This window comes from Lontra canadensis, unplaced genomic scaffold, assembly GCF_010015895.1.
Source record: "Lontra canadensis isolate GAN:19392208 unplaced genomic scaffold, GSC_riverotter_1.0 scaffold35, whole genome shotgun sequence".
Lineage (NCBI taxonomy): Eukaryota > Metazoa > Chordata > Mammalia > Carnivora > Mustelidae > Lontra > Lontra canadensis.
Genome location: NW_022631029.1, coordinates 2314678 through 2339540, shown reverse-complemented (window position 1 = coordinate 2339540; position 24863 = coordinate 2314678). Strand labels below are relative to the sequence as shown.

Here is a 24863-nt window from a genome sequence, read left to right as displayed (position 1 = left end):
GCCCAGGCTGGAGCTGGCCGTGCTGAACCTTCTGGAATATCTACGTCTCAGTCCTCCTTTCCTGACCCCTCCAAACCAGTTTAAGACTGTACAGTTCTAGGGTGCCTGAGTGGCTCAGTCGGTTAAGCATCTGCCCCACATCCTCCCCAGGGTCCTGGGATCGAGCCCCACATCGGGCTCCCTGCTCAGAGGACAGCCTGCTACTCCCTCTCCCTCTGCCCCTTCCCTCTGCTTGTGCTCTCTTGCTGTCTCTCAAATAAATAAATACAATCTTAAAAAAAAAAGACTCTACAGTTCTGACTCCAGTTCTGATGTGTGGGGTTTTTTCTCCCACACCAAGCTCTCCTCCAACATCGGCTGGGTGTTCTACGATTCAACTCAATTCCGACACTGTTTCTCCTGAGACAGTAGCGGCTCTCACAGGTTAAGGTCTCAGTCCTCCAAAGGCTGCATACTCCCCCCTTTGGAGGCCAACTGGAAGGTTGTTACCCATGCTTCCGACTGACTGGCTATCCGTCAGAGGTTCCTACACCCCCTCTTCGGGGTTGATGAATTTGCAAGAGTGATTCGCAGAACCTGGGAAACCAGTTTACTCACTCCATTTCCGGTTTCTTATAAAAGGTTATAGCTCAGGACTAGCCAGATGGAGGAGACGCATGGGGCAGGGTATGAGGGACGCGCCATGTCCCGAGCGCGCCACCCTCCTAGCACCTCCACGAAGTCACCAGCTCAGAAGCCCTTGACTCCCTCCCTTTGCTTTCTTCCGGAGGCTTCTTCACATAGGCATGGCGGGTTAAATCACTGGCCGTTGCTGACTGATTTCAACCTCTGGCTCCTCTTCCCCTCCCCAGAGGTCAGGGGCACAGCTGAAAGTTCCAACCCTTTAATCACGTGGTTGGTTCCCCTGGCAACCAGCCCCCATCCTTAGGTGCATTCCAGAAATCACCTTGTTGATATAACCACCTTGTTATTCTCATCACTTAGCAAATTCTAAGGGTTTTCAGAGTTCTGGGCCAGGAACAGGAGTTAAACCAAACATATACTTATTATAAGTCACAATACTACACACTCCGCTATGGTAGATGTTTACGGACGCATGTATCTATACCTGGCATGGATATAAAATGCAGAAAGATTTCGGTTGGTGATAGCAGTTCTTTGGAATGAGGGTGGGAACCTGGTTTCCTACATTTGAGTAGGAAGAGCTGAGCAGAGGATGAGAAGAGGGCATGAAGAAAGTTAACTGTGGCAAGTTCCAGAATGTTCTACGTGAACGTACAGGTATGAGGGGTTAGCTAACCTTTCCTATAGAGGGTCAAGTGGCAGACATGTTTGGTTCTGTGGGCTCTCTGGTTGTCTCTGCTGCAAAGGATCTGCACTCAGCCTTTGTGAAAGGCAAGGTGAAAATCCATCACAGACCATACGTAAATGAGGAGGCATGGCTATGTGCCAATAAAACTTTATTTATAGCAACAGGCCCTGGCAGGTTTAACCTGCCGGCTATAGTTTGCCAATTCCTGCTATGTACAAAAAGAAAGTATACTTCAAATAAGGAAAAAAGATACTTTAGACGAGCAGCAGCAGCATTTTATGAAAAAAAGCAAAGAAAAGCACCTGGGTAGAACCAAAAGCAGGGACAAAATGTGTCATGATTTTGCCGAATTGGGGCAGAGAACCATGCGTGCTCCCCAGTGGTACAAACCACAATGGCGGGCCTGGCGGGCTTCCTGTTGGGGAGACACTTGAAGGAGACATGAGGCAAACCACAACCAACACTTGCTGTTGGGTTCTGAAAGTCACACCGGGAGGACAGGGGTGGAGGGATGATAGAATTCCAGGGCTTAGGAAGCAGCCCGAACTGCAACAGAAACCCACTTGCGTGCTCTCATGGAGGTCTCCGCAATCACCCGCAGGGAGTGAGCATGTGACTTCTCGGCTCTGGGGTGCCTCAGTGGGGCAACTGCATTTTTTGGTTATGGATGAGCAGCTCTTAAAATATCCCTTTTAAGGGGCACCTGGGTGGCTCAGTGGGTTAAGCCTCTGCCTTCAGCTCAGGTCATGATCTCAGGGTCCTGGAATCGAGCCCCGCATCCGGCTTTCTGCTCAGCAGGGAGCCTGCTTCCCCCTCTCTCTCTGCCTGCCTCTCTGCCTGCTTGTGATCTCTGTCTGTCAAATAAATAAATAAAAATCTTAAAAAAAAAAATCCCTTTTAAGATGTCACTCAAGGGCCACCTCCAAGGCCAAACCCAATTGTATTTGGGTGGCAGCAAAGATGCGAGGTGATTTCTGGTCTTGGGGCGGGGTGGGTGGGGGGCTGTGACCCTTGGGAGGCTCTGGCTGAAGCAGTACTGGCCTCCTCTTTCCGGGAATGACCAAGAAAGCCAGCAGGAGACTGGACCCCTGCCTGCCAGCCGCCCTGAGTGCTGGTGCTGAATATAGTTGATGTGTAAGCACAATGGTGTAATGTTACCAAAAAAAATTAAAATTAAAATTAAAAAATCTGAAGTTATTTGGGCATAAAACATCTGTGCCACTGAAATCGCTCTTGGCATGCAGTCAAGCTAAAACTGACTGTCAGTGGGAGGGACTCAGCCCCACCGGGGGACACCTGGTGATGCCTGGACACGGCTCTGGTTGTCCTGACCAGAGTGGGGACTGCTCCTCGCATGTGATGGGTCGAGGCCAGGTTTGCCACTCAACGTCCTATAGCATATAGGATGGCTCTTACGACAGGGAGTGATCCAGCCCCACGTGGGTGGCCTCCATCTCTGTGTGTTTCTATCTGAAAGGTCTGAAGCCGAACCCACAGGACCCCACACAGGCATTGCTCATCCTCTTGGCCCCTGTGGGCTTTGCCCTGCCCCACCCCCTTCCTGCTCCAGGTTCTGGCTCTAGCTCCTACCTTCCTTCAGGCTGCTCTGCGGACCTGGACTCCCTGCTTCCGCCAAAGACTCCCCCAGACATCCTGGGGAGGCCATACTGGGGACAGAATCAGCCAGAGATTTGACTCCTTGCTCTGTGTACCCACCCGAGGGGGACCCGCCTGCCTCCTGGGCTCTCAGCAGCTCGGGCTCTAGCACCTTCTCTCATTCTTGCACCACCCAATCTCCCTATAAGGCCCACTACCCCGGGACTCCACCCCGGCTCTCCTTTTCCCTCCCCTGTTGATGGCTGACGCTGCTGTTCGCATCGGTGACCTTCCAGCCACCCGGCCTCAAGGATGGCCCAGAACAGCTCGAGCTGGTGTGTGGTGGATGCCTTCTGGGAGCTCTAAGTCTGTCCCACTCCCCCGGCTAAGCTGCATGCCCACTGCAGCTCACCCCAACTCAGGAGTGTCTGGGGACTCCAGTCCAAGACCCACGGTGGCCTGTGAACCCAGACTCAGCCCTGGCCTTGTCTGGTCAGCATACCTCCCTCTAGAACATCCCATGCTGCTGTCCTAGGCCCTCTCTAGCCCATGCCCCATCCCCTACCAGCAGCCAAACTTCCCCTCGACGGACCCAACGAACAAGTGTTCTTAGGACTCTCACCCCAAAACACCTCCATATTCACGTCCAGTAAACACAACCTGGCTTTAGGGGCCCTCAGATCTGGGAAGGGGAGGGGTACCGGATAAAGGCTGCTGCCCCAAACACGTCTCCTGCTACAAGGACTCTGGCTCTTCCTTGTGGGTGTGCGACACCAACCCCTTCCCTCCTTGCTCCCCATCCTGGGCCTCCTCCCTGCTGTGTGGCCCATGCTCTGAAGGGGGCTCCTGGAGGTCTGTTCTTGGCCACCTGTCCCTTTCTCAACCCTCGCTTACCCCCACGGCTAACACACAAAGGGCAGGGGGCAGCACCCAGCCAAGAGGCACCCCGGCCAGCCACCTGCTCGTGGCCCCTCTGCCCGTGGAGCCTGCTGGGTCACGCGACTGGACTACCTCTAAGGCCCAAAAGCACTGGGGGCAAGGGATCTTTGTGCTGCCCGTGCTCAGGTCCCCCCTGGATGACAGCGGTCTGCATCAGCCCCCAGAAGCAGCTCCAGGCAGACTGTGTGGCCACCTCGGACCCTGTCCCGCCAACAGCGTATGTGAATGTTCTCATCTGCCGCCACGGGCCCTGGGTGGCTGGCGCTGTGTGCTCACTGCCCACTGCTCCTGACTGCCGGCCTCCCTCCGCCTGCTACCCTCTTAGCAGGTGCTGCGGGCACACACAGATGGGTGACATGGACGGACAGAAGATGACCCAGGCGTGTCTACCGGCCCCATCCTGCCCTCGAACCACCCAGGAGGGCCCCAAATGTCCAGCAGGCTGCTGGCCGGGCTTTGCTCCCCTCCTATCGGCATGGCCCGGGCAAGCACGAGCGCCTCCACTGCTCCGGTCCACCCCCATCCTCCCGATCCATCCATCCTCCTGTCACTGCTCGGGGGGCGGGGCCTGGCCAGGGCAGGGAGGGGGCCAGGGCGCAGGAGGAAAGCCAACTGCAGACTCAGCCGGACGAAGGAATGCAGTCCTGGGACGACTGGTGAGAGAGGAACAAAGTGGGGCCTTAGCCACAGGACGGAGTATTACTCAGCTATAGAAAGGAATGAAGCCCTGATTCATGCTACGGCGTGGGTGCACCGCGAGAACATCGCGCCGAGGGAGAGGAGTCAGACACAAAAGGCCACACAGTGTCGGATCCCGCTGATAGGAAGCGCCCGGAACAGGCAATTCCACGGAGAGAGCAAGTCGACTCGTGGCTGCCAGGGGCTGGGGGAGAGCGATGGGGAGTGACTGCTCGTGGTGTTTCTTTTTGGGGGGATGGGAATGTTCTAGAACTAGAGAGAGCTGAGGGCTGCACAACATGATCGATGTACTGAACATGACTGAATCGTACACTTCAAATGGGTGAAGTAGGTCTCAGGAAAGCTCAACCCTAACCGCGGAGGCATACGGACCCCCGTTTCTGGAACCTCTGTCACCCTGGCCGAGTGGCTTCCCCTGTGTGCCCCTAACACTGGGCAGAAGCTGGCCCGTCCATGCAGTTGTGGGAATGAAGGGTATGGCCTGGGCAGGCGTCCCTGAGAGCAAAGGGCACAGCGGATAATGGCAAATGGTTCTGGGTGACCTCTCTGGGTAAGCTGAACCGGTGTTAATAGATAGTCGTGGGTACAGACCCAGCAGCCCGGTGGGTGGAGGGGGGCTGGGAGCCTCCTGGGGCCACATGAGACTGGGGTTGTGGGTCCTAAAAGGGGACTGGTGCTCAGGACTGAGGTTGGCGTCGACACTAGTCCCAGGACTGGGTCCTTCAGGGCCCCCAGCGGTGAGTTGGGGGCAGCAGCAAGCTCCAGGTACCCCTGGGTCCCACATCTTGCTGTCCCAGGTCACTGGCCTCCCCCTGTGGGTGTGGCAGGTGGCTCAGGGTGTCTCAGCCTCCCACCTCTGCATGCGCCAGGTCACAGTGGCTACACGAAGGCTCAGAACCCCAGCCTTTGACTGCTTGGGAAAATGGCCCAGCCAGCAAGCATCCTTGTTTCATTTCTGCTTTCGAAATTAAAACCCTGTGCACATCAGCAAATGCTGGTACAGTTCAGGAAAGAGAACACCAACCCTGAGGCCCTGAGCCCTGACGCTGAGGTCTGCAGGCCCGGGGAGAAGAGCATGCCTGGGTACACTCTATGGCCAGCCCTGCGGCCGAGGCCTTGGTGGCTGCGTCTAGAGTCACCAGGTTCTCTGAGGGCCCCCTGGGATGGGCAGTGGACCCCGGTGCACAGGAGGGAGGACCCCAGGTCCCTCACTGTGCTAGTGAGGCTGCCTGCTGCGCCCTCAGCGTTTCTGAGAGAAAATAACAGTCCCACACAAATGTCATGGTTCCTGGAGGCAGTGCAGAGGCCAGGCTGCGGGAAGGCAGAGTAGGGCCTAGTGACATCGTGTGAAACGGTGACCATAAGTGACAGTAACAGTTAACTGCAGTGGCAGGCAGATCAGCTGATTGGAACTGGCTTCCACAGTGCCCCCTTCCTGTTTTCTGGTCAGAATTGCACAGCGAAGCTGCAACCCACAGCACCGGTGGGGGGATGGGAGGCCGACACTCAAACCTCAAAACAATTCAACTTCTCCTTTCACGGAGCTGAGAAAAAGTCCCAAATGCTACAAGAGGTGTCAATCTTGGGCCTTCTTCAGTCCTGGCCAAGGTGAGAGGAAATCTTTCATGAAGACCATAGAGAGGTACCATGAACTCAGGCTCAGACCCCAGCCGGGTTCCCACCACGATCCAGCCATGGCTGCCTGTGGTGTGGCCTGGGGAACCCAGATGGCAGTGGTTTGACTTGTGTCCCTTCCAAAGATACTCACCCTGGAACCCATTATGAAGGAACCTTATTTGGAAATAGGGATTCTGGAGATATAACTAAAATAAGGATTTTGAGGTGATATCATCTGGATTTACAGTGGGTCCTGAATCTAATGACAAGTATCCTTACGTGAGAAAGAAAACCAGACAGAGACACAAAGGGATGAAGACCACATGCAGGTAGAGGCAGAAGAATAGGAGAGATGATACCACAAGCTGAGCGACAAACACCAAAGGGTGTGTTGGTGGCCATCAAAAGCCGGAGAAGGGCCTCGGACAGATTCTCCTTCAGAGTCTCCAGAAGGATCCCACCACGCCCACAACTTAATTTCAGACTTCCAACCTCCAGCACTGTGACAAATCAATTCCTGTTTGTTTCAAGCACCCACCCCACCCTGTGTTTGTGGTACTTTGTGACAGTAGCCCCAGGGCATTTGCACACCAGCATGTCTTTCTCAGACCCTCATTCCTCATCTTTAAAATGGGCAGTTTTCCATCTGGAAACTGGACCCAAAGACACAATAACAAACTATTCCTGATATTAGAAAGTGACCCTTGGCTTAGCTCAGAATGGCTGGAACTTGTGAACAGTTTGGTCTGCGCTGGAAAGACTTGGTCTCGTGGGATCCAGAGCTGTGACTCTAAGACCGTCGTTCCCACCTGGGGAATAATCTGTCCCCAGCAGACACCGCGTGATGTCTGGGGACATTTTCAGTTGTCACATCAGCAGTGGGGGAGGGGTAGGTTGCATTGCTGGCATCTGTTGGGTGGAGGCCAGGAGTATGGCTCAACGTCCTGCCATGCAGAGGACTGCCCCGCCAGGGAATGGCCTGGCCACAGACGTCAGCGGTGCTCTGGCTGAGAAGCCCAGCTCTAAACTAAAACAATCTTCTCCCTTTCCAAACAGTCGCCCCAGGAAGCACGTTTATGGCCATGACGTGGATTTGGCTCCAGTCTATTTTGGAAGCCAGCGTGGGCACCGCCCTCTAGCAGCTCCTACCCTAACCGCTCGGGAAATTTTGGCCTCCCCGGCTCACACTGCGGAGGCCAGAGGGAGGCAGCCGGGCGGGGTTGGGGGCATCTGACTCACGAGGTGCAGACACTAGGCAAGAAGGGTGACTAATGGCCCTCCAAGAATGTGCCAGAATCCCCTGGGGCAACTTCAGGGGAGGAGCTCCCAGGACGACTACTGATCAGGGGCGGCCCTCAGGGAAGGAGGCATCGGGGTGGCTCCTAGCTCTCGCTCACCCCACAGGGGCTTGCTGTGGGCGGACTTGTCACCAACGATGTCCATGTCTGGACCCCTCTGAATGGAGCCTTATTTGGAAATGGGGTCTTTGCTGATGTAACTAGTTAGGATGAGGTCATTCTGGGTTAGGGCGGGCCCTAAATCCAATGCCTGACGTCACTGTCAGAGGAGGCCACGTGGCCAGAGGCTGTGATGGGGGGCGGAGTGGTGGGGCCAAGAGCCAAGGAACGTTAGAGCCTCTAGAAGCGGGAAGAGGCGACAGGCACGATACTCCCTTGAACCCATCTCTGGGAGAGAAGAGGTTTCTGTTGTTTGAAGCCACCCGGTTTGTGACCATCTGTTACGGGAGCCATCGGATCTCAGCCCGCCACCCTGCACGGTCCTTGGCCAGGAAAGGAAACGGCGCCACAGGGCCAAACCTGTCTCTTCACTGTGCTGTGTTGAGGCCTCTGGGCTCAGAGTCCACATGGAGCAGGGACAGAACCACTCGCCTGCCCGGTTCGGTGAGGGGTAAATGGTCTCCTTGGCGGAACACCTGATTTGGTAAATGCCAGATCCGCCCTCTTGTGCCCGCACTGCTGTCGTCACCGACGGCCTGCTCCATTTCATCTCTGACCTGCCGGGGCCCCTGCCTGGGGCTTAGGCCAAGTTCTGGAGTGGGGATGGAGTCAGGTCACCCTACACACCCTGCGTAGCTCCCACGTCACACACACCCCGTAGCTCACAAGGTCCCAAACGATCTGCCTATCACCTCCCTATCACCTCCCTGTCCCCACTGCCTCCTGCTTTGCCCCTTGCTTACTCTGCGCTGGCCCCATCTTGTGCCCTGCAGGCCCCCTGCCTTTTTCTAGCACTCGAGGCACAGTCTGGCCTCCCAGCCTTTGCGTGGGCTCACATGACCTCCTTCTGGGCCCAGCTCGCCCAGAGTCACCTCTCTCCTCCCTATGCCTTCCTCTTTGGGCATGCCTGCTGTTCTCATCGGTACCTGGCTGGCATACGAGTCCCGCTGCTTATTTTGCGGCCTGCCTCCTCATTACTAGGGTGACCCTTTGTGTAGGTTTGGGCCAGCACATAGCCCGGGGCCTAGAACGGTGCCTGGTACACAGCAGACATGCTCGCAGAGTAATCTGCAGAAGACACAGATGATCAAAACAAAGGAGGCCAGACATGTGGGATACACAGCATTAAAGAGAAAAACACACTTTGTGGCTGATCACTCCATAGTTTTTAAAACATTCGCATGAAAAAATGACCGTACGTATAAACAGAAGAAACCGGCTGGCTATACGTGTTGGCCCAGGGTCAGACTGCACAACCCCAACTCATTTCTGGCTGATGATCTCAGCGATCATCCGAGAGGAAGAAGAACTGAAACGTACCCAGCAGGCAAAGCTCAGACAGCCTTTCTGTGAATCTGCAGAATAGCAAGGTGGCTGCGTCAGCCTTCGACTTAGGAGGCCGGGGGGATCAGCCAGAGGTCCGAGGCCAACACTTTGGCCTCCCCCCGCGAAAGGACGGTCTAGGGTCCTGTGGAGGGACAGCCTACAGCACACCCAGATGATGTGGCATTACTCAGCGATACAAAGATGTGAGCTCTCGGGCCACTAAGGAACCTTGAATGTCTGTTACTAACGGCAAGAAGCTGGTCTGAAGAGGCTACGGCCGGGATGAATCCAACTCTGTTGGATGCATCTGGTCCCAAGACCCCAAGAGTGAGGGATGCTGTGTGGTTACTGCCGCCGCCGCCCCTGCGTCCAGAAGGCTCAGCCACAGTGTTGCCAGCGGCTTGAGTCTGGCCAATGGGGACACTGGACGGAGGGTCTAGTGATGGAGGGCGCTTCCTCCCCCACTGCCTTTATGGTGATGCCAGGAGGTCCCCTCCCTCGGCGTCACTGTCCCCTGGCCCCCAGGCCTGCGTCCTGCCTTGCTGGCTGCCTTGTGTACCAGGGGCTCCATCACCGACTATACCTAGCTGTGAATCGCTCAGTTTGGACACATCAACCTTTTCTTTCTGGGAGCGGGAGTACAGACCGCTATCCCGTAGGCATCAATCATGTATTAATCAGGGCCTCCCCCACTACATTCTGATGCTTTGGATCAGGGGACCTGGCTGACCTTGAAAAAGGACTGCCCCTCCCAGGGCTAGCTAACCACTGTGTGCTCTGCATCTGCAAACCAGCCATTCCGGAGCCCACCCCCCACCGCCACGTCTGTTCTCAGGTTGTGGCACCCTGGGCCACTAGCTCCTACCCTGATCACCCCAGGACCAGGTCCCAGACCACCAGGATAGCCCCCATTTCTCAGATCCCTAGAATTATTCAACCGAGCCAATCCTAAGCCTGCTGACCCCGGCTGACCTGTTCCTTCCCATGAAAACCACAGCGGAGACTGCCCACATTTCCCCGAGCCCAGCTGTCATCTCACCGGCCCTGGTGCTCCCGACATGGCTTGCTGAGTGCCCCCCGTGCCTCCCAGTTTCTAGGAAACCAAAAGTGAGTGTAACCAACGATCTGCCCAAGGGTGGTGGTCTCACTGGACCAGAACGAGAACAAAACCCAGGCTCTCTAAGGCAGAGGGCCGGCCCCTCCCCCCAACGGCCCGGCTCACCTCCAGCACGGGGCCGGCGCCTAGGATGGTCCTCTCGACACCGCTGGCATAGCCCTTCTGGCTCAGCGCGGTGAGGCAGTGGATCAGGAAGTTGGTGCTCTGCGTCTTGCCCGAGCCGCTCTCGCCCGAGATCACGATGCACTGGTTGACCTGCTTCCGGAGCATGGCATAGTAGGCCACGTCGGCCAGCGCGAACACGTGCGGTTCCAGCTTGCCCAGCTGCTGGTTCTCGTACATCTTCACGTACTTGGGGTTGTAGATGGGGAGGAACTTGAAGGGGTTCACGGCCACCAGGATGCTGCCCGCGTAAGTGTAGATCTTCTGCTGCAGGAAGCGGTGCCTGAGGTTCTTCAGGAGGTTGTCCTCCGTCAGCTCGGGGAGGTTGCACAGATCGTCAAAGTCCGCCCGCTGTCGGGGCAGGAGGCCGCGCTCCACCAAGCGCCGGGTGGCTGTGGCCTGGGCCACCAGCTGCATGTGCACGTACTTGATGGTGCCGTCCGCGTTGCGCTCCTGCAGCAGGAAGTAGTAGCCGTCCTCCTGCGGGTGCTCGTCCTGGGCCCGCCGGGGCCACAGCAGCACGCGGTGCACGGGCGAGTCGTTGGCATCCAGCACCCACTCCTCCCCACCTGTCTCCTTCACCTCCACCAGCACGTAGCACTTGGTGCCGTCTAGCTGCAGGATGGCGATGGCATCCTGGATGACGTCGGAAGTGGTGCTGTCCTTGGTGGCGGTCACGCGGCACGAGGCCCGGCTCTCGCTGGTGGCCAGCTGCGGGTAGATGCGTAGGTGGTAGGCCGCCTGCCCCGCGCGGCCGGAGCTGCCTGCCTCGTTCACACTCATCCTGCCGGTGGCCTGGCCTCAGCATGCCTCCCGGGCTCGGGGCGCGCGTCCTGGAGCTGGAAGGGAGGGGGTGGCACGGTCAGAGTGGTGGTGGAGCGGGGTGGTGGGGGGAAATGGCACTGACACCCAACCCTTGTCCCTGATAGGACTCTGTCCAAAAGCAAAAAGAGCACAAGAGCCTCTGTCTGTCCCTAAATGTGACCCAACCTAAGGTTTGTGACTCTTGGACAGTGACATCATGACACTTCCCGCCCCCCTCTCCGCAAAAGACCAGACTCGTCCCCTGGAGTTTGCTCCATCCCAACCCCTGCTCTTGCCCCCCCTCCCCCTAGGGTCAGCCTCTTAGATTTTCAAGTCTAATAGCCATGACCACCTCTTGATCAAGCCCTTCCCAGCCCACATCCTTCCTGGCCTCTTCTCTCTGACAAAACCTCCCCCAGCAGCTCCCCAAGCTCCCCCGTGGGCCTTGATTTTGTCCCCAACACACATACGGGGCAGCAGGAGGCATGCTGGGTTGAGCAAGACTGAACCTGCCCCGAAATTCAGGGATTCTGAAACTCCATGGGGGGGGGGATTCATCAGGGAGAGCCCCCAAAAACTGGTTTGAGAGAACTGCTCAGAGTGCATTTGCTTCTAGAACCCATGCTCTCATTCTAATCGTGACAAGACCATCAGACAGACCCACATCAAGGGCATCCTGCTGGACACCTGGCCAGTCTTCCCCAAGACTGCCAAGGTCTTAAGCAACACAGAAAGACTGAGAAAGCGTCCAGACAGGAGGAGACTGGAGAGGCGTGACAATTTAATCCAATGGGGTTCCCTGGATGGGGTCCTCGACCAGAAAGAGGACATGAATGGGAAGAATGGGTGACAGCCACATAACATCAGGGGGCTGATGAAGAGCAGCGAACCAATGTCCCTCTCTTAGTCAGACAAATATGCCCTGATCGTGTAAGGTGTTTCTAAGATCATCTAAGATTTGGGGAAGCTAGGGGAGGGGTACAGGGGACTCTGTGCAGTCCTTAGAACTTTTTGTAGATCTAAAATGACTTGACATAAAACGTTTATTTTTAAAAAATGCATTTGCAGGTGCCTGGGTGGCTCAGTTGGTTGGGCAACTGCCTTCGACTCAGGTCATATTCCCGGAGTACCGGGATCGAGTCGCATCTCGGGCTCCCAGATTTATCTAAGGGGAGTCTGCTTTGCCCTCTGACCTCTCCCATCTCATGCTTTCTCTCACTGTCTCTCTCTCAAATAAATAAATAAAATCTTTAAAAAAAAATGTATTTGCTTCTTAAGACATTGTAGGAAAAAGAAAATGCAGCCAATGTTTCCAACAGTCTATTTTGTGTTTTGGAGTCAGAGACACAAATGCAGTGTGGGTCCCGTGTGGGCTCAGTGTGGGCCACCTAAGGCACAGCTGAGGATACAAAGATGAACCAGACCTTGGTTCAAAGCCCAGCGGAAGTGGCTGGTATGCAAATGTGAGAGTGTGTCAACCACGCAAACGAGAAGTTACAACCTTGAGAGCCAGAGAAGGCTTTAGGAGAGTGGCAACATCTAAGAGGGGTTCTGAAGGATGAAGAGGAGTCCGTTCAACAGGGAGGTGAAAGGAGGGAAGAGGGTATGGAAGGCCCACTCCTTGTTTTTGTGGATATTTTTATTGGAAATGTAGTCCATTCATTTACATATCATCTCTGGTTGCCTTTATTATAACAGCAGGGCTAAACAGTTTTGACAAGGCTGTGTAAGCTTAAGGCCTTGAAAGCCAAATGTACCTATTTTCCAGTCCTTTACATAAAAAGTTTGCTAGAGGAGGAAAAAAGAAGTTTGCGGCCTTGGACCCTCGACAGAAGCATGACTCAGCAGAGGAGCATGAGGGGCGACTGGAGGCCGAGATGCTTCGGATTCTGGGAAACCAAGTCCCGCAGCGGTGTTTGGAGGGTGGGGGAGGGGGAGGCTGAACAAAACTAACCATAATGAAGCTGTTGTGAGAGCCTGTGGCCGGCTGTAGGCAGCAGCAACAGGCTAGAAGGTCGGGGGAGGTGGGAATATTTATTTTTTTATTTTTTTGAATATTTACTTTTTAAAATTTTTTCCTAAATTAAGACATTTTGATGTGTTTTCTTCCAGTTTAACAGATGTTACATACCTGTTAACAAAACTTGAATTGTTCTCTCTGTGATGCATTGGTACACACCCATGTCATAAAACATATACCGAAACATATTTTTAAAGCCTTCCTGGCCTGTCACTGTACACACAAATCGTGAGGCATGGGATCCTTCTGCTACCAGTGGGCAGTTGGTTTTGATTTCTTAGGCACGCATCCTTACGCACACCTCTGAGCATTTCCTTGGGGTTGTTGCATTTAAACCAGATTAGCAGATCGACAGATACAAACGTTGCTAAATGCCTTCAAACAGACACAGGATAAGGCAGACATACTATATTAGATTAGATTACGTGGTTCATCTACTTTGGATATAATTTAGGCAATTTCTTTAGAAGTTGGTTATACAACTAGATGTGACCCAGCAGTTCCTCTCCTAGGAGCTACTCAAGAGAAATAAAGACGATGTCCCTACAGGGACTGTACACAAATGGTATTTGTGGCTTTGTTTCTAAGAGCTCCACACCGGAAACAACTCAAATGGGTATTGGCCCACGAATGGAGGAACACAGCGGCCACACAAAGGGACAATACTCCGGTAGGAGAAGGGACCAACCTCTGATCCTTGCAACAGCACGGAACCATATGGAACAACTTCAGAATCTGCGTGCTAAGCGGAAAAAGGACGACAAAAAAACAAAAACAAAATGTACAGACCCAACAGTTCTGCTCCTAGGTATACACCTAAGAGAACTGAAAATAGGTGTTCAAAGAAATCCTTGCACATGCGTGTTCATAGCAGCACAATTCACGACAGCCAAAAAGGTGGAAACAACCCAAGTGTCTACCAGCTGATGAATGAACAGACCCTGGTCCCTCCACATAAAGGAATATTATGCAGCCATAAAAAGGAACACAGTCCCGATACCCACTACCATTTGGACGGACCTCGAAAACGTCGTGTTGAGTGAAAGCAGCCAGACACAAAAGGCCACACAGTGTAGGATCCCATTTAAACAAAACATTCAGAATAGGCAAATCCATTCGGACAGAAAGCAGATGGGTGGTTGCCAGGGACTGGAGAGGGGAGATGGAGGTAATAGGAAGTGACTGCTAATGGGGACAGGAGTTCCTTGTAGGCGATAAAATTTTTCTGGACCTAGACAATGGAGGTTGCACAACACCAACAACGTACAAAACACCACTGAATCGAACACTTTAAAATGATGAATCCTATGCTATGAGAATTTCACCTCAGGAAGTTTCTTTTCAAGTTTATTTATTTTTAAGTAACGTCTGCGCCCAACGTGGGACTCCAACTCGTGACCCTGAGATCAAGAGTCACGCTCTTCCGACTGAGCCAGCCAGGCAACCTCAACCTCAATAAAGTTTTAAAAGTATGATTCCATGTATGTAGAATTCTACAAATGCAGGGTATAGAGACAGAAAGTCGATCAGTGGCTGCTTGGGGGCGGGGCAGGCTGGGATGATGACAAAGGAGCCCAGGGAGAATTGTTGGGTGATGAATGCCTTCACCATCTCGGGTGCGGTGGTGGGCTCATGAGTGTTTGCACGCACCACGATTTGCCAAATTGCACACTTTAAAGAAGTACAGTTAGTTTACAGCGTATCAGTTACGGTTAAGAAAGCTCTTTTTAGGGACGCCTGGGTGGCTCAGTTGGTTAAGCAGCTGCCTTCGGCTCAGGTCACGATCCCAGCATCCTGGGATCGAGTCCCACATCGGGCTCCTTGCTCAGCAGGGAGTCTGCTTCTCCCTCTGCCTCTGCCTGCCACTCTTAGTCTGCCTGTGCTCACTCTCTCTGACAAATAAATAAATAAAATCTTTAAAAAAAAAAAAAAAAGAAACCTCTTCTTAAAAAATTACGGGGATTATGGAAGAACCCAGTCCCCCAGGGGAGCCTCTTTTAAAAACTTCTTGCTCTCTTTCCAAAATGCCCAACCCCTGAGCCCCGTCAATGAGCTCTTGGGATGCCGCGGCACGGAGACTGCCAGGAACCCGTGTCAGGTGTTCAAAGGTGACAGGCAGGAGCTGCCGGCCCGGCTGTCCCCTGACCTAACTAGTGCTGATCACAGAACCTTCTGGGGCAGCACTGCACAGCTGTGGAAGGTGGAGAGTAGATGCTGCTTCCGAGCCAGGTGAGAAATGCAGGGCCCCAAACCGTGGACATGCACCTTCACCACGGCCATGCGCGTGCTCACGAACACATGACTCGTGCAGATGCAGACACACGTGGACACGTATGCCTTTTTGCGCAGATACACCCAAACTCGTGTGCACACACACCAAAGCCCAGACAGGTGTGCGCACATGCGGCTTCCTGTGAGCACACCCACATGCATGCATGCGGGTACACACAGGGACATGCATGCACACACATACACGTGCACAGAGCCCGGGCTGCAGGCAGAGCCGGCTCCGTCTGTGACTTGCACTTGTGGAGACACGGCTGATGGGCACCACAGCTGCTGGAGGCCACATCTGGCTCACCGACTCCGGGCTCTAGGCTGTCTCACGTCCAAGGTCGGGAATGCGGGTAGTGGGAGGGTCACAGAGATGCGCCTGTTTGGCCTGAGTGAGGAACTATCAGAGCCCCCGATCCAATCTTGTACCTGCTCCAGAGACCTCTCCCACCTGCCTCGGCAAGGGCCTGGTCAAGTTCGACGTGGCCAGCTAGATTCAGCCCCAGCCCCATCCTCTAGGATCAGTCAGTCATCAGATCCCCTCGGAGCCCCACAGGGGATGTTTGCGGCTGGGCCCCATGGTGTAGGGAGCAGAAGACAGCCCCGTGCTCAGAGACTGGGGGCCAGGCAGGCAGTCACAGGACCGGCTGGTGCCTGCCCCAACCCCCAGGCCAGAAGGAAGAAGATAAGACCTGCTCAGGGGGGATGATGACTACCAGGACTGCAAGGAGGGCTATAACCAAAGAGTAGGGGTAGGCAGGACAGACAGCATCTGGGGTCCCCTGCAGGAGTCCCCACAGGGCCCACCATGTCTATCACGTCTGTATCCTGGGAAATTCCTCTGCCTCAGACCTGTCTTGGGGCCCTCCCCATCCAGCCTGGCCTCATGGGGGCCCTTCTCCCCAGGGAGCCCACACTCTCCTTTCCCCTCTCCCGGAATGGTTCATCTGAAGGACGATCCTCCCCCTTGAAACCGTTCCTGTGCCTTAAAACCAGAGACACTAATAAACCCTCTTCCCTGCTCAGGGTAAAGCCTGGTTCCCTCCTCCCTTCCACATGACTTGCAGCCAGTCCTTCCCACCCCCTCCTGTCCCTCAACCCAGCATGCCCTCCTGCTACAAATACCACTGTGCCTCTCCCCAAAGATGCCACCATGCTCCTACCAGTCACATCTGCCAGCCACCAGCCTCTTCTGGTTCTGCTCCAGGGCAGGGACCCCCCCCCCCCCAAACAACCCAGACTCTGTCCCTGGGGCCTATCCACTCTGCTGCACACTCCCCGGGGCCACGCTCCACTTCCAGCCTGCCATGGGCCACCTCTCCCACCCCTAAACACCCAGAAGGCTTGTTCCCTGCTCCCCCTCCCACATCCTCCCTGACCACATCCTGACTACTGTCACCGTGTCCCCAGAGCTTCTCCCCAGCCTATCAGGAGGGCCCCTAGGTAGAACGTCCTGCCTCTATCCTCTGGGCTGCTGCAGGGGAGCCCCTGGAGACACGGGTCTAGATGTGCCCAGTCTGGCACAGAGCCCCTTTCTACCCAACCAGGCCCAGGCTCAAAGATCAGACCCTGCAGGCTTCTCCAGGCCCACCAGGGAGAAGCTGTCCAAAGCCCCTGACCCACAGCAGAAAGGCTGGTTCTCCTCGCCTGGGCTGTGTCCCAATAAGATACCCCCCAGGCTTTCACCACAGGCCTGCAGGGCTGCCCACCCCTACACTCCCAGGTCCCCCGCCCTCCCTTTCCCTCATCCACACCTCAGATGGGGGACCCCACCCCACCTGGCTGCCTCCCCTGAGTGCTACTCCTGTCCCCTCAGGTCAGAATGCCCTCCGAGCCCCACCCCCCCCCAACAGTCCCAGGACAACTCTGCTCTCAATGCAAAATCTTAGGGCTCACTGTGTCGCTGACAACAGAAGCACAGAGTTCCCTCGCTCCGTAGGTGGCATCATTTCCCCTACAACACTGGGCTGATCTGATCCCCTATGCATTTTCACCGAGACCCCCCCCCCCCCAATCACAATCCATTCTGCCAAAGTGACTTCCCGAGAGACCCACCCAAGGAGAGGTCTGCCTGGAGTGGTATGAGCATGCCTGCCTCCTAGCTTCCTCGCTGGCACCAAGTGTTAATATTTTCTCAACCCCCAGCCATCCGTGGGCACAAAAGAGCATCCTGTCATTGACGTTCCTTCGACTGTCAGGTGGGGCTTTAAAAAAAAAAAATTGTGTGCGCTGAGCAACTATTTTTTTCTGTTTCTGTTAAGTTGTTCGTGTCCTTTGCCCACTTTTCCCTGCTAACTGTTTTGGAACAGCTCTTTGTATAGGAAGGGTATTAATGGTTTGCCAGGGTCAAGGGCGATTTGCTTTTACTTAGGGTATTTTTGGATACAAATAAGGATTTTCCAGGCAGTCAGATCTGTAGGTGATTTCTTTCATGTCTGCTGCCTCCTCCTCTCTCAGGTGATTAACACAGAACTAATATTTTTGGTTCGCATCCCCCTCCTTCACTGGATTTATTCTTTACATTGAGGCTCTGATCCAACTGGAAAGTATTCTGGTGGTGTAGGAGTTTCCTGGGGCCGCTGCAATTAATTACTACAAATTAGGTGGCTTACTACAACAGAAATTTCTTGTCTCACATTTCTGGAGGAGTCCAAAATCAAGGTGTTGGCAGGCAGGGCTGGCACCTTCTGGAGGCTCGGAGGGAGAATCCGTCCCATGCTTCCCCTAGCTTCTAGTAGCTGCTGGCAACCCTCAGCGGTTCCTTGGCTTATAAATGTATCATTCTGACCTCTTCATCCATCATCACGTGGTGTCTTTTGTTTCTGTGTCTTTTTTATTTAAATAGCTCATTTATTTATTTGAGAGAGAGAGTGAGAAAAAGAGGGTGCGAGCACGTAAGCAGGGGGGAGGGAGGGGGGAAGCAGACTCCCCGCTGAGCAGGGAGCCCAATGCAGGACTCGATCCCAGGACCCTGGGATCATGACCTGAGCCAAAGGCAGACGCTTAACCAACTGAGCCGCCCAAGCACCCTCGTGTCTTCTCTTCTCATAGAGACACCACCTACTAGATTCAGGATGAGTTCATCTTGAGACCTTTCGCTTATCATACCCGCGAAGATCTTATTTCTCATCAAGGTCACATTCTGAGGTTCCAGGTACACATGAATTTGAGGGAGACAGGAGTCAACCCAGGATCATGTGGGAGGTGAAACGGGGATCCAAGTCATCTCCTTCAATAAAGAATCCTCTCCCCCGATCAGAGAGCTTCCTCAGTTTGTTAAATACAGTATGTTAAGTTATTTTACACATGGGGGTCTGCTTCTGGGCTGCTGATGCCTGCACGGTGCCATGATGTTTTGATTATCACAGCTTCAGGGGACATTCTTAAACAATGACATCTCTCTTGGAGGGACTACGCTATTTTCTCTGGTTTCCAAGCCCCGCCTTCCATCACTGAGTCTCAACAGAGCCTGAGACCTGGAAGTGAGTCACGCTGTGGCTTCAAGGTCCTGGTCACAAGTGGATGTGAAACCTGTGCCCCAAGAATCCCCAGACTGTGCCCAGAACGAAAGGAAGGAGGTCTGAAACTGGAGGTGGCAGGTCCCTGGACTGAGGGGGACAGGGGGATGAGATGTGGGGGCATGGGGGCAGCTTGGCCAAGTGGTGACCACAGGCTGTAGCCGTACTGGGGGCAGCGGGTCCTGAAAACCCACGTCTTCATCTTTCCTCTGAACCATAACACCATTCCACCCTTCAGCTGATGCTCACCAAAGCACTCATGGTGTGTGAAGGGGAAGCAAAACACATCTCCAGATGGATGGGACCAGTCTACCCAGACCTGCATGGGTGACCTGTGTCCTCGTCACCCAACAGAGGCCAGGCTGGCAGACTGTAAAGCTGCCCATGGAAAGAGCCAAGAGGCGGAAACAAAATGCCTATCAGAGGATGAGTAGATAAATCAAATATGGCCTAGACACTGGAATATTACTCAGCTGTAAAAAAAGGAATGAAGCCCAGACTAAGACAAGCTTGGCCATGGGTGGACCTTGAAAACATGGGGCTGAGCGAGAGAAGACAGATGCAGAACGCCCCATCGTGTAGGACTCCATTTACGAGAAACATCCAGAACAGGCAAATGCAAAGAGACAGAAAGCAGATTAGAGGTTGCCAGGGGCTGGGGGAGGGAAGGGAGTGACCGATCATGGGGACGGAGTTTCCTTTTGAGGGGAAGGAACTGTTTCACATCTAGACAGAGGCAGGGGTTGCACTCCATCGAGTGCGAATCCATTCGATGTTACTAACGCTAACTACATGTGCATTTTACCACAGCCAGAGAAATTCCTGCTGAAAAACCTAAACCCTGGAAAAGTAAAAGGCTTTGCAAACACCACACTTGCATACTTTCTGCCCTTTGAAAAATTCAGGGCCTTTCTCTTACGCGTTCTTGGAGAAGGGAAAGGCAGGCAAAGCCGGTGGGGGTTGTGTGGTGTGAGGGAACACAACCAAAAATTAGGCCCTGGGGGTGAGTGGGCAGGCGTGAACGAGCTGCTCCTGAGGGGCCTGGCCGGGGCTCGGTGCTCAAACACATGCAAGGTTCTGCCTGTCGGCCTGGCGAATAATTCGGAATTCACTGGAAAATAAGGCGGATGGGGGCCTCCAGAAAGTGTAGCGTAGCTGCTTGGTTTATATAAGGCCATAATTTGAAGCCACATGTTTATCAGATGAAATCATTCTCAAGCTAAAAGGAGAAGGCCAGCATTATAGCAGAATCGTGTAGGAAGCACTTAGAATTCTGTGCGTTTCTACTTTCCAGCGCACACTTCCTTCTCTTTGGGGAAACTTTTGGAGAAGAAACAATCGTGTGCGATGCACGATGGTAAAGACGGACGCGCTGAGGAACAGCCACCCACTCCGGTGTCGGACTCACGCACTCCTTCTCAGGGGCGGCAGCTCAGAGCTGGAGGGCAACGGGAGGTCTACACTGGGGTGTTGTGGCCACAAGCCGAGAAACGCCTGGAGCCTCCAGCAGCTGGAGGAGGCAAGGAAGGATCCCCTCCCACCCCTGGCCCTACCTCTGGATCCTATAGAGGGAGCAGGTCCGCACTGATGCTTTGATTCTGGACTTCTGGCCTCCAGAACTTTGAGAGAATCACTTTCTATTGTTTAAACCACTGGGTTTGCGGCCCCGACTTGTGGCAGCCCCAGGACACGGATCCAAGTGTCCAGAGCAGAAGGTACCAGATGCTCTGAGCAAAGCTCTCATCGGGAAGGACCACTGTCTTTCTTCTGCTTTAGTCTGCGTATCCCGGAGAAGCCCATCCCACACCCTTGGGGGACATGACAGTCCCTTGCTTCCCTAAGTCCTCCCCTCCAAACCTTCCAGTCTTGCCCAACGGGTCTAGGCCCTGGAGACAGACCCTCCCTCAGGCGGGTGCTGGGGGTGGCGTGTTCCATTCAGACAGCTTTCTCCCTGGGGTCTGTGACTACCTCCCGGGCCCCCTCTGAAACGGAACAGGCTATCATCTTTCATACATTTCATATCATTCTTTCAGCGAATGTTGCTCCAGTGCAGGCCCTGTGCTCGGCCTGGGGATGTGAATACTGGAAGTGAAGGAGGCCAAAAGGGCCTGGCTTTTACGGAACTTGACGACAAACCAACCCGTGAGCAGAGGGGCACTTGCAACGGCGAGAGCACTGGGGTAAAGGAAAAATCTGGTGTAGCATTCGACCAGTGATTATCGCCCCAGGGCAAGTCTGTGCTGCCCCAGCAGACACCTGCCTCTGGCTAGAGGCTGGAGACATTCTGGTTGTCGCTGCTGGGGGAGTAGGGAGGTGCTGCTGGAGGGAGGAGGCCGGGGACGCTGCTCTGTACCCTACAGCATACAGGATGGCCCCCACCAAACAAAAGGCCCCCCCCCAAGACATCAGGAGGGCCGCCATGGAGATGGAAACTGACCAGGGCAGGGTGGGCATTCTGGACGAACCAGGAGGCAAGGAAGCGCCCAGAGAGGACAGTTGCTGAGGCCAGTGCAGTTGAGAAGGGGCAGACGGACTGAGCTCTTGGGGAGGGCGGCTGAGCCCAGGGCGGTGAGCGCCAAGGGCAGGGGCAGCTGGAGCTGGCCTCAGAACAAGGGGACCAGTGTGGCTAGGAGGGCCGAGGCTGGAGGGGGAGGGCCCGAGGTCAGGAAGGTCAGATCCCTCAGGGCCTTGTGAACGTGGGACAGAGTTTCAATTTTCAGGCAAGTCTGATGGGAGCCTGGCTGGCTGGAGGCATCGAGAACCGGGATGAGAGTGACATCTGGAAGGGGTCAACCAGGCTGTATGGGGCAGGTGGGCCATGGGGGGGGGGCTGTTGGTCCCCGACTCTAGCAGGGGCCTGGGACAGGGAGGGAGAGGATTGATGGTGGCCAGGCCAGTGGGACACAGGATGGCTCTGGTTACACGAGGAAAACAGATTTGCAAAGTCTTGTGGGAGTCATGCCTCAGGTCCTTCCCTGGTGACCAGTGGGCTCCCTAAATGGAGACTCAGAAGTCTCCCAGGGAAGAGGGTTTAGATAGGCAGAAGAGACCCCTTTAGGGACCCCTCTCCAAATCCCACAATCCACCTATTGTCATGCCCAGGTGGAAAGCTACCTTGAGAACCTCCTGTGAGGTAACCACACCCAAAAGCTCTGCTTGAGACCCTGGCTCAGGAAAAACAAGGGAAAGGGGCCCATGGAGCCCCGCTCTGCTTTTAAAGGCGGTCTGGATCTTCATGGACCTCAGGCAGGGCTCCAAGGGGGCTTCTGTGCCAGCCTGGTTGCAAGGGACAGAGCGGGCTCACTCCTTGGCCGAAATGCCCAGCACGGTCTGCCACTCGGGTCCACGGGAACCCCCCGCCACCCGGAGGACAAGTGTCCTGGGGACTTGGGGAGCAAGTCATGCCTCACTGGCTGCCTCATTCCTGGAACCTGGAGCAAAGCAACTGTTCGCTTGGCTGTTCCTGAGCTCTCTGCAGACTGCAGACTCTGAGCTGTTATCAACTCAAAATCCACGGCGCCTCCCACCAGGCCCCCCGTCCCCTTGGTTCTGGTTTCTTCCACAACATCCCCTTCACCTCACCCCTCCCCAGAGGCCCTGGGGCCCACTGGCTTTAACTTCAAAATGGCGTCTTGGTCTGATAAGACTCTTCCTTCCTTCTAAGACGACTTACTGAGGGGGAATCCACATACCACATAGCTCAAGTGTTTGCAGGGCGCGGGGCAGCAGCGTGCACTGTGTTCAGAGACACGGGCTGTCACCACCACACCCACTCCAGAATATTCCCCTCTCAGAAGGGAATCTTAGTTACCCCTTTGTCCTGCCAACAAGACCCTCGAGCCCATCCTCATTTTCTTGTTCCTGTGGAACTGCCTGCGTCACCGGCCCCACTCTGTCCCCTCAACACTTGTGGCTGCAATGTGGGATCTTTGGGCCCCCAGGGTCGCCTCCTCTCCTCCACCTGTGTCCCTGGGCCTCATGGTCTTCACCTGGGCCGGGACCCCTCCTGGCCGCGCAGCCTAACCTCTGGCCCGGTTTCTGCTACAATGATCTGGTTCCACTTTTCCACCCAGTAAGCTCTCCCAGGCAGCCCACAGCCCAGGGTTCTGCCTTGTCAACATCTTTGGTGACGGCCACCAACTGGTTCCCTTCCCAGCCTATCCACACATCATCACAAAGGCAAGGGGTAAAAGGGTCCCTGCGGGCCAGCCACAGGCTTGACACATGGTGTCTCAGCGGCTCTTCTTGCCTTAGAGCTTAGCATTCTTTCTAGAGCCTCAGCATTCTTTCAGACGGGATCTCTCTCCCAGGCCGACTGTGGCCCCAGGGGACATCTAGCAATGACTAGAGACAGTTTTGATTGTTCCGACTAGGGGAAGGGGAGCTATACTGGGGTGGGGGTGGGGGAGTGGGTACAGACCAGGGACACTGCTCAGTACCCTATCCCAGAGAACAGACACCCAATCCAGAAAATGACTTGGCCCTAGATGCCAACAGTGCTGAGACTGATTAATACTGTGTTAATTATTTGGGGGGGGAAAAAGATTTAGGTCCCTAGCTCATGTACACATCAGGATAAAAGTCCTGATGAGTTAAATGGTACAAACCAGGTGATCTGTCCCAGTATCTGTGAGTTACAACCTCTCTCCCTCCCTACTCGATACATTGACCTGTATGTGGCATCCTCGGACCTCAACGAGGTAACAGAATTATAGAACACAAAGGCTCTTAGGTCTCATAGAACCCCTAAAACAGTCAATCTGGGGTTGACTTTTCTCTAAGGGGACACTTAGCGATACCCGGAGACATTTTTTCTTCTCACGAGTCAGGGGCGGGAGGGCCGTTGCTGGCATCTAGTGGGTGGACACCAGATGCCCAAGACCGGCGACGCCCGAGACCCGGGATGCCCATTCAACACACTATGACACACAGGACAATCTCCACCCCAGACAATGACCCAGCCCCAGGCATCACCAATGCCCAGGCTGAGAAACTGTGATTTAAATAAATAAGGAAAGCAATGGTCACATGCTTCGAGGGTGTCCCTAGGGCCTCCAGGGCACAGGAGACATCAGAAGATTCCAAGCCTGAGTTCACCTGACTGCACGATATTGAGAATGAGGGAGCAAGAGAGTGGGCCACCCTCGGGGCTGGACCACCCCAGCTGCCGAGGCCTAGAGACACCTGCCCCAGTTGAGGCTCCTTTCTCTCCCCAGCAGCCCACCCTCAGCTTCCCCATCTTCATCTCCACTCCCTGCTAAGCCAGCAGGCAGACTCCTATGGGACCACTGAGGGGAGAGACTGGCTTTTTGAGGGTCTGTGGGCAGGGCTTGGCTCTGGCACTTTCTTGTGTCCCCTCTTTTCTCACTAGTGCCTGATAACCAGCATCTCCACATGACAGCCAAGGACCCCGTGATCTTCGCTAGTAAGGGCCAGAGACCCTGCTTACCAGGAAATGAAAGCCCCAGGGGCATCCCGGAGACCTGAAAAGCGCCATCTCCAATCTCGCCCTCGGCTCCCTCTGTTCCGCCCATCCTAGGACAGGATGGAGCTGCTCAGGGAGATGAGTGGGTAGATTTGGGGTAAAGCCCCAGTGAGCCTGTCGCAGATGCACTGGTCTGACTTCTCCTGTGGGGAGGCAGGGGCGCCAGCCTCTGAGGGAAAGGACCTTGGCTGGAGCTCGTCAGGGGAGCTCTCATGTGGCCGTCTTCCTCCCCCAACAACCTCTGTGCGGGTCACGAGCTCACTTGGTGTTTGGTGCCTCTCCGCGGGCATGACTCCTGACATGTGCACTCGGGGCAGAGAGGCAAGGGCCGTTCTTTTCTCGCGGTATCCCTGAAAGCCAGCTCTGCACCTGCCTCGTTAACACTTTCTGCTGAACGATTTTCAGACCTTCCAGAAACTTCTTTTGTCCAGTCACCTATGGCAGCAGCTGGTCCCCAAGTCATTTTGGTTCATTAACAGAGTCGCTTTTAGATCCCCTCCTGTGACCATGGCAACACTGAGGACAGAGACCTCCGCA

General features: G+C 54.7%; 1 protein-coding gene across 9 annotated transcripts in view; it reads right to left on the bottom strand.

Annotated features, from left to right (window-relative positions):
- Positions 1 to 24863, bottom strand: part of MYO9B (myosin IXB) — an 84260-nt gene that overhangs the window by 54510 nt on the left and 4887 nt on the right. For all 9 annotated transcript variants that reach the window (XM_032867573.1, XM_032867576.1, XM_032867575.1 and 6 more), the window contains exon 2: positions 10169 to 11064. In XM_032867573.1, the coding sequence (XP_032723464.1) occupies positions 10169 to 11008 (840 nt within the window). In that variant the 5' untranslated portion in view covers positions 11009 to 11064. The remainder of the gene's footprint in view (positions 1 to 10168; positions 11065 to 24863) is intronic.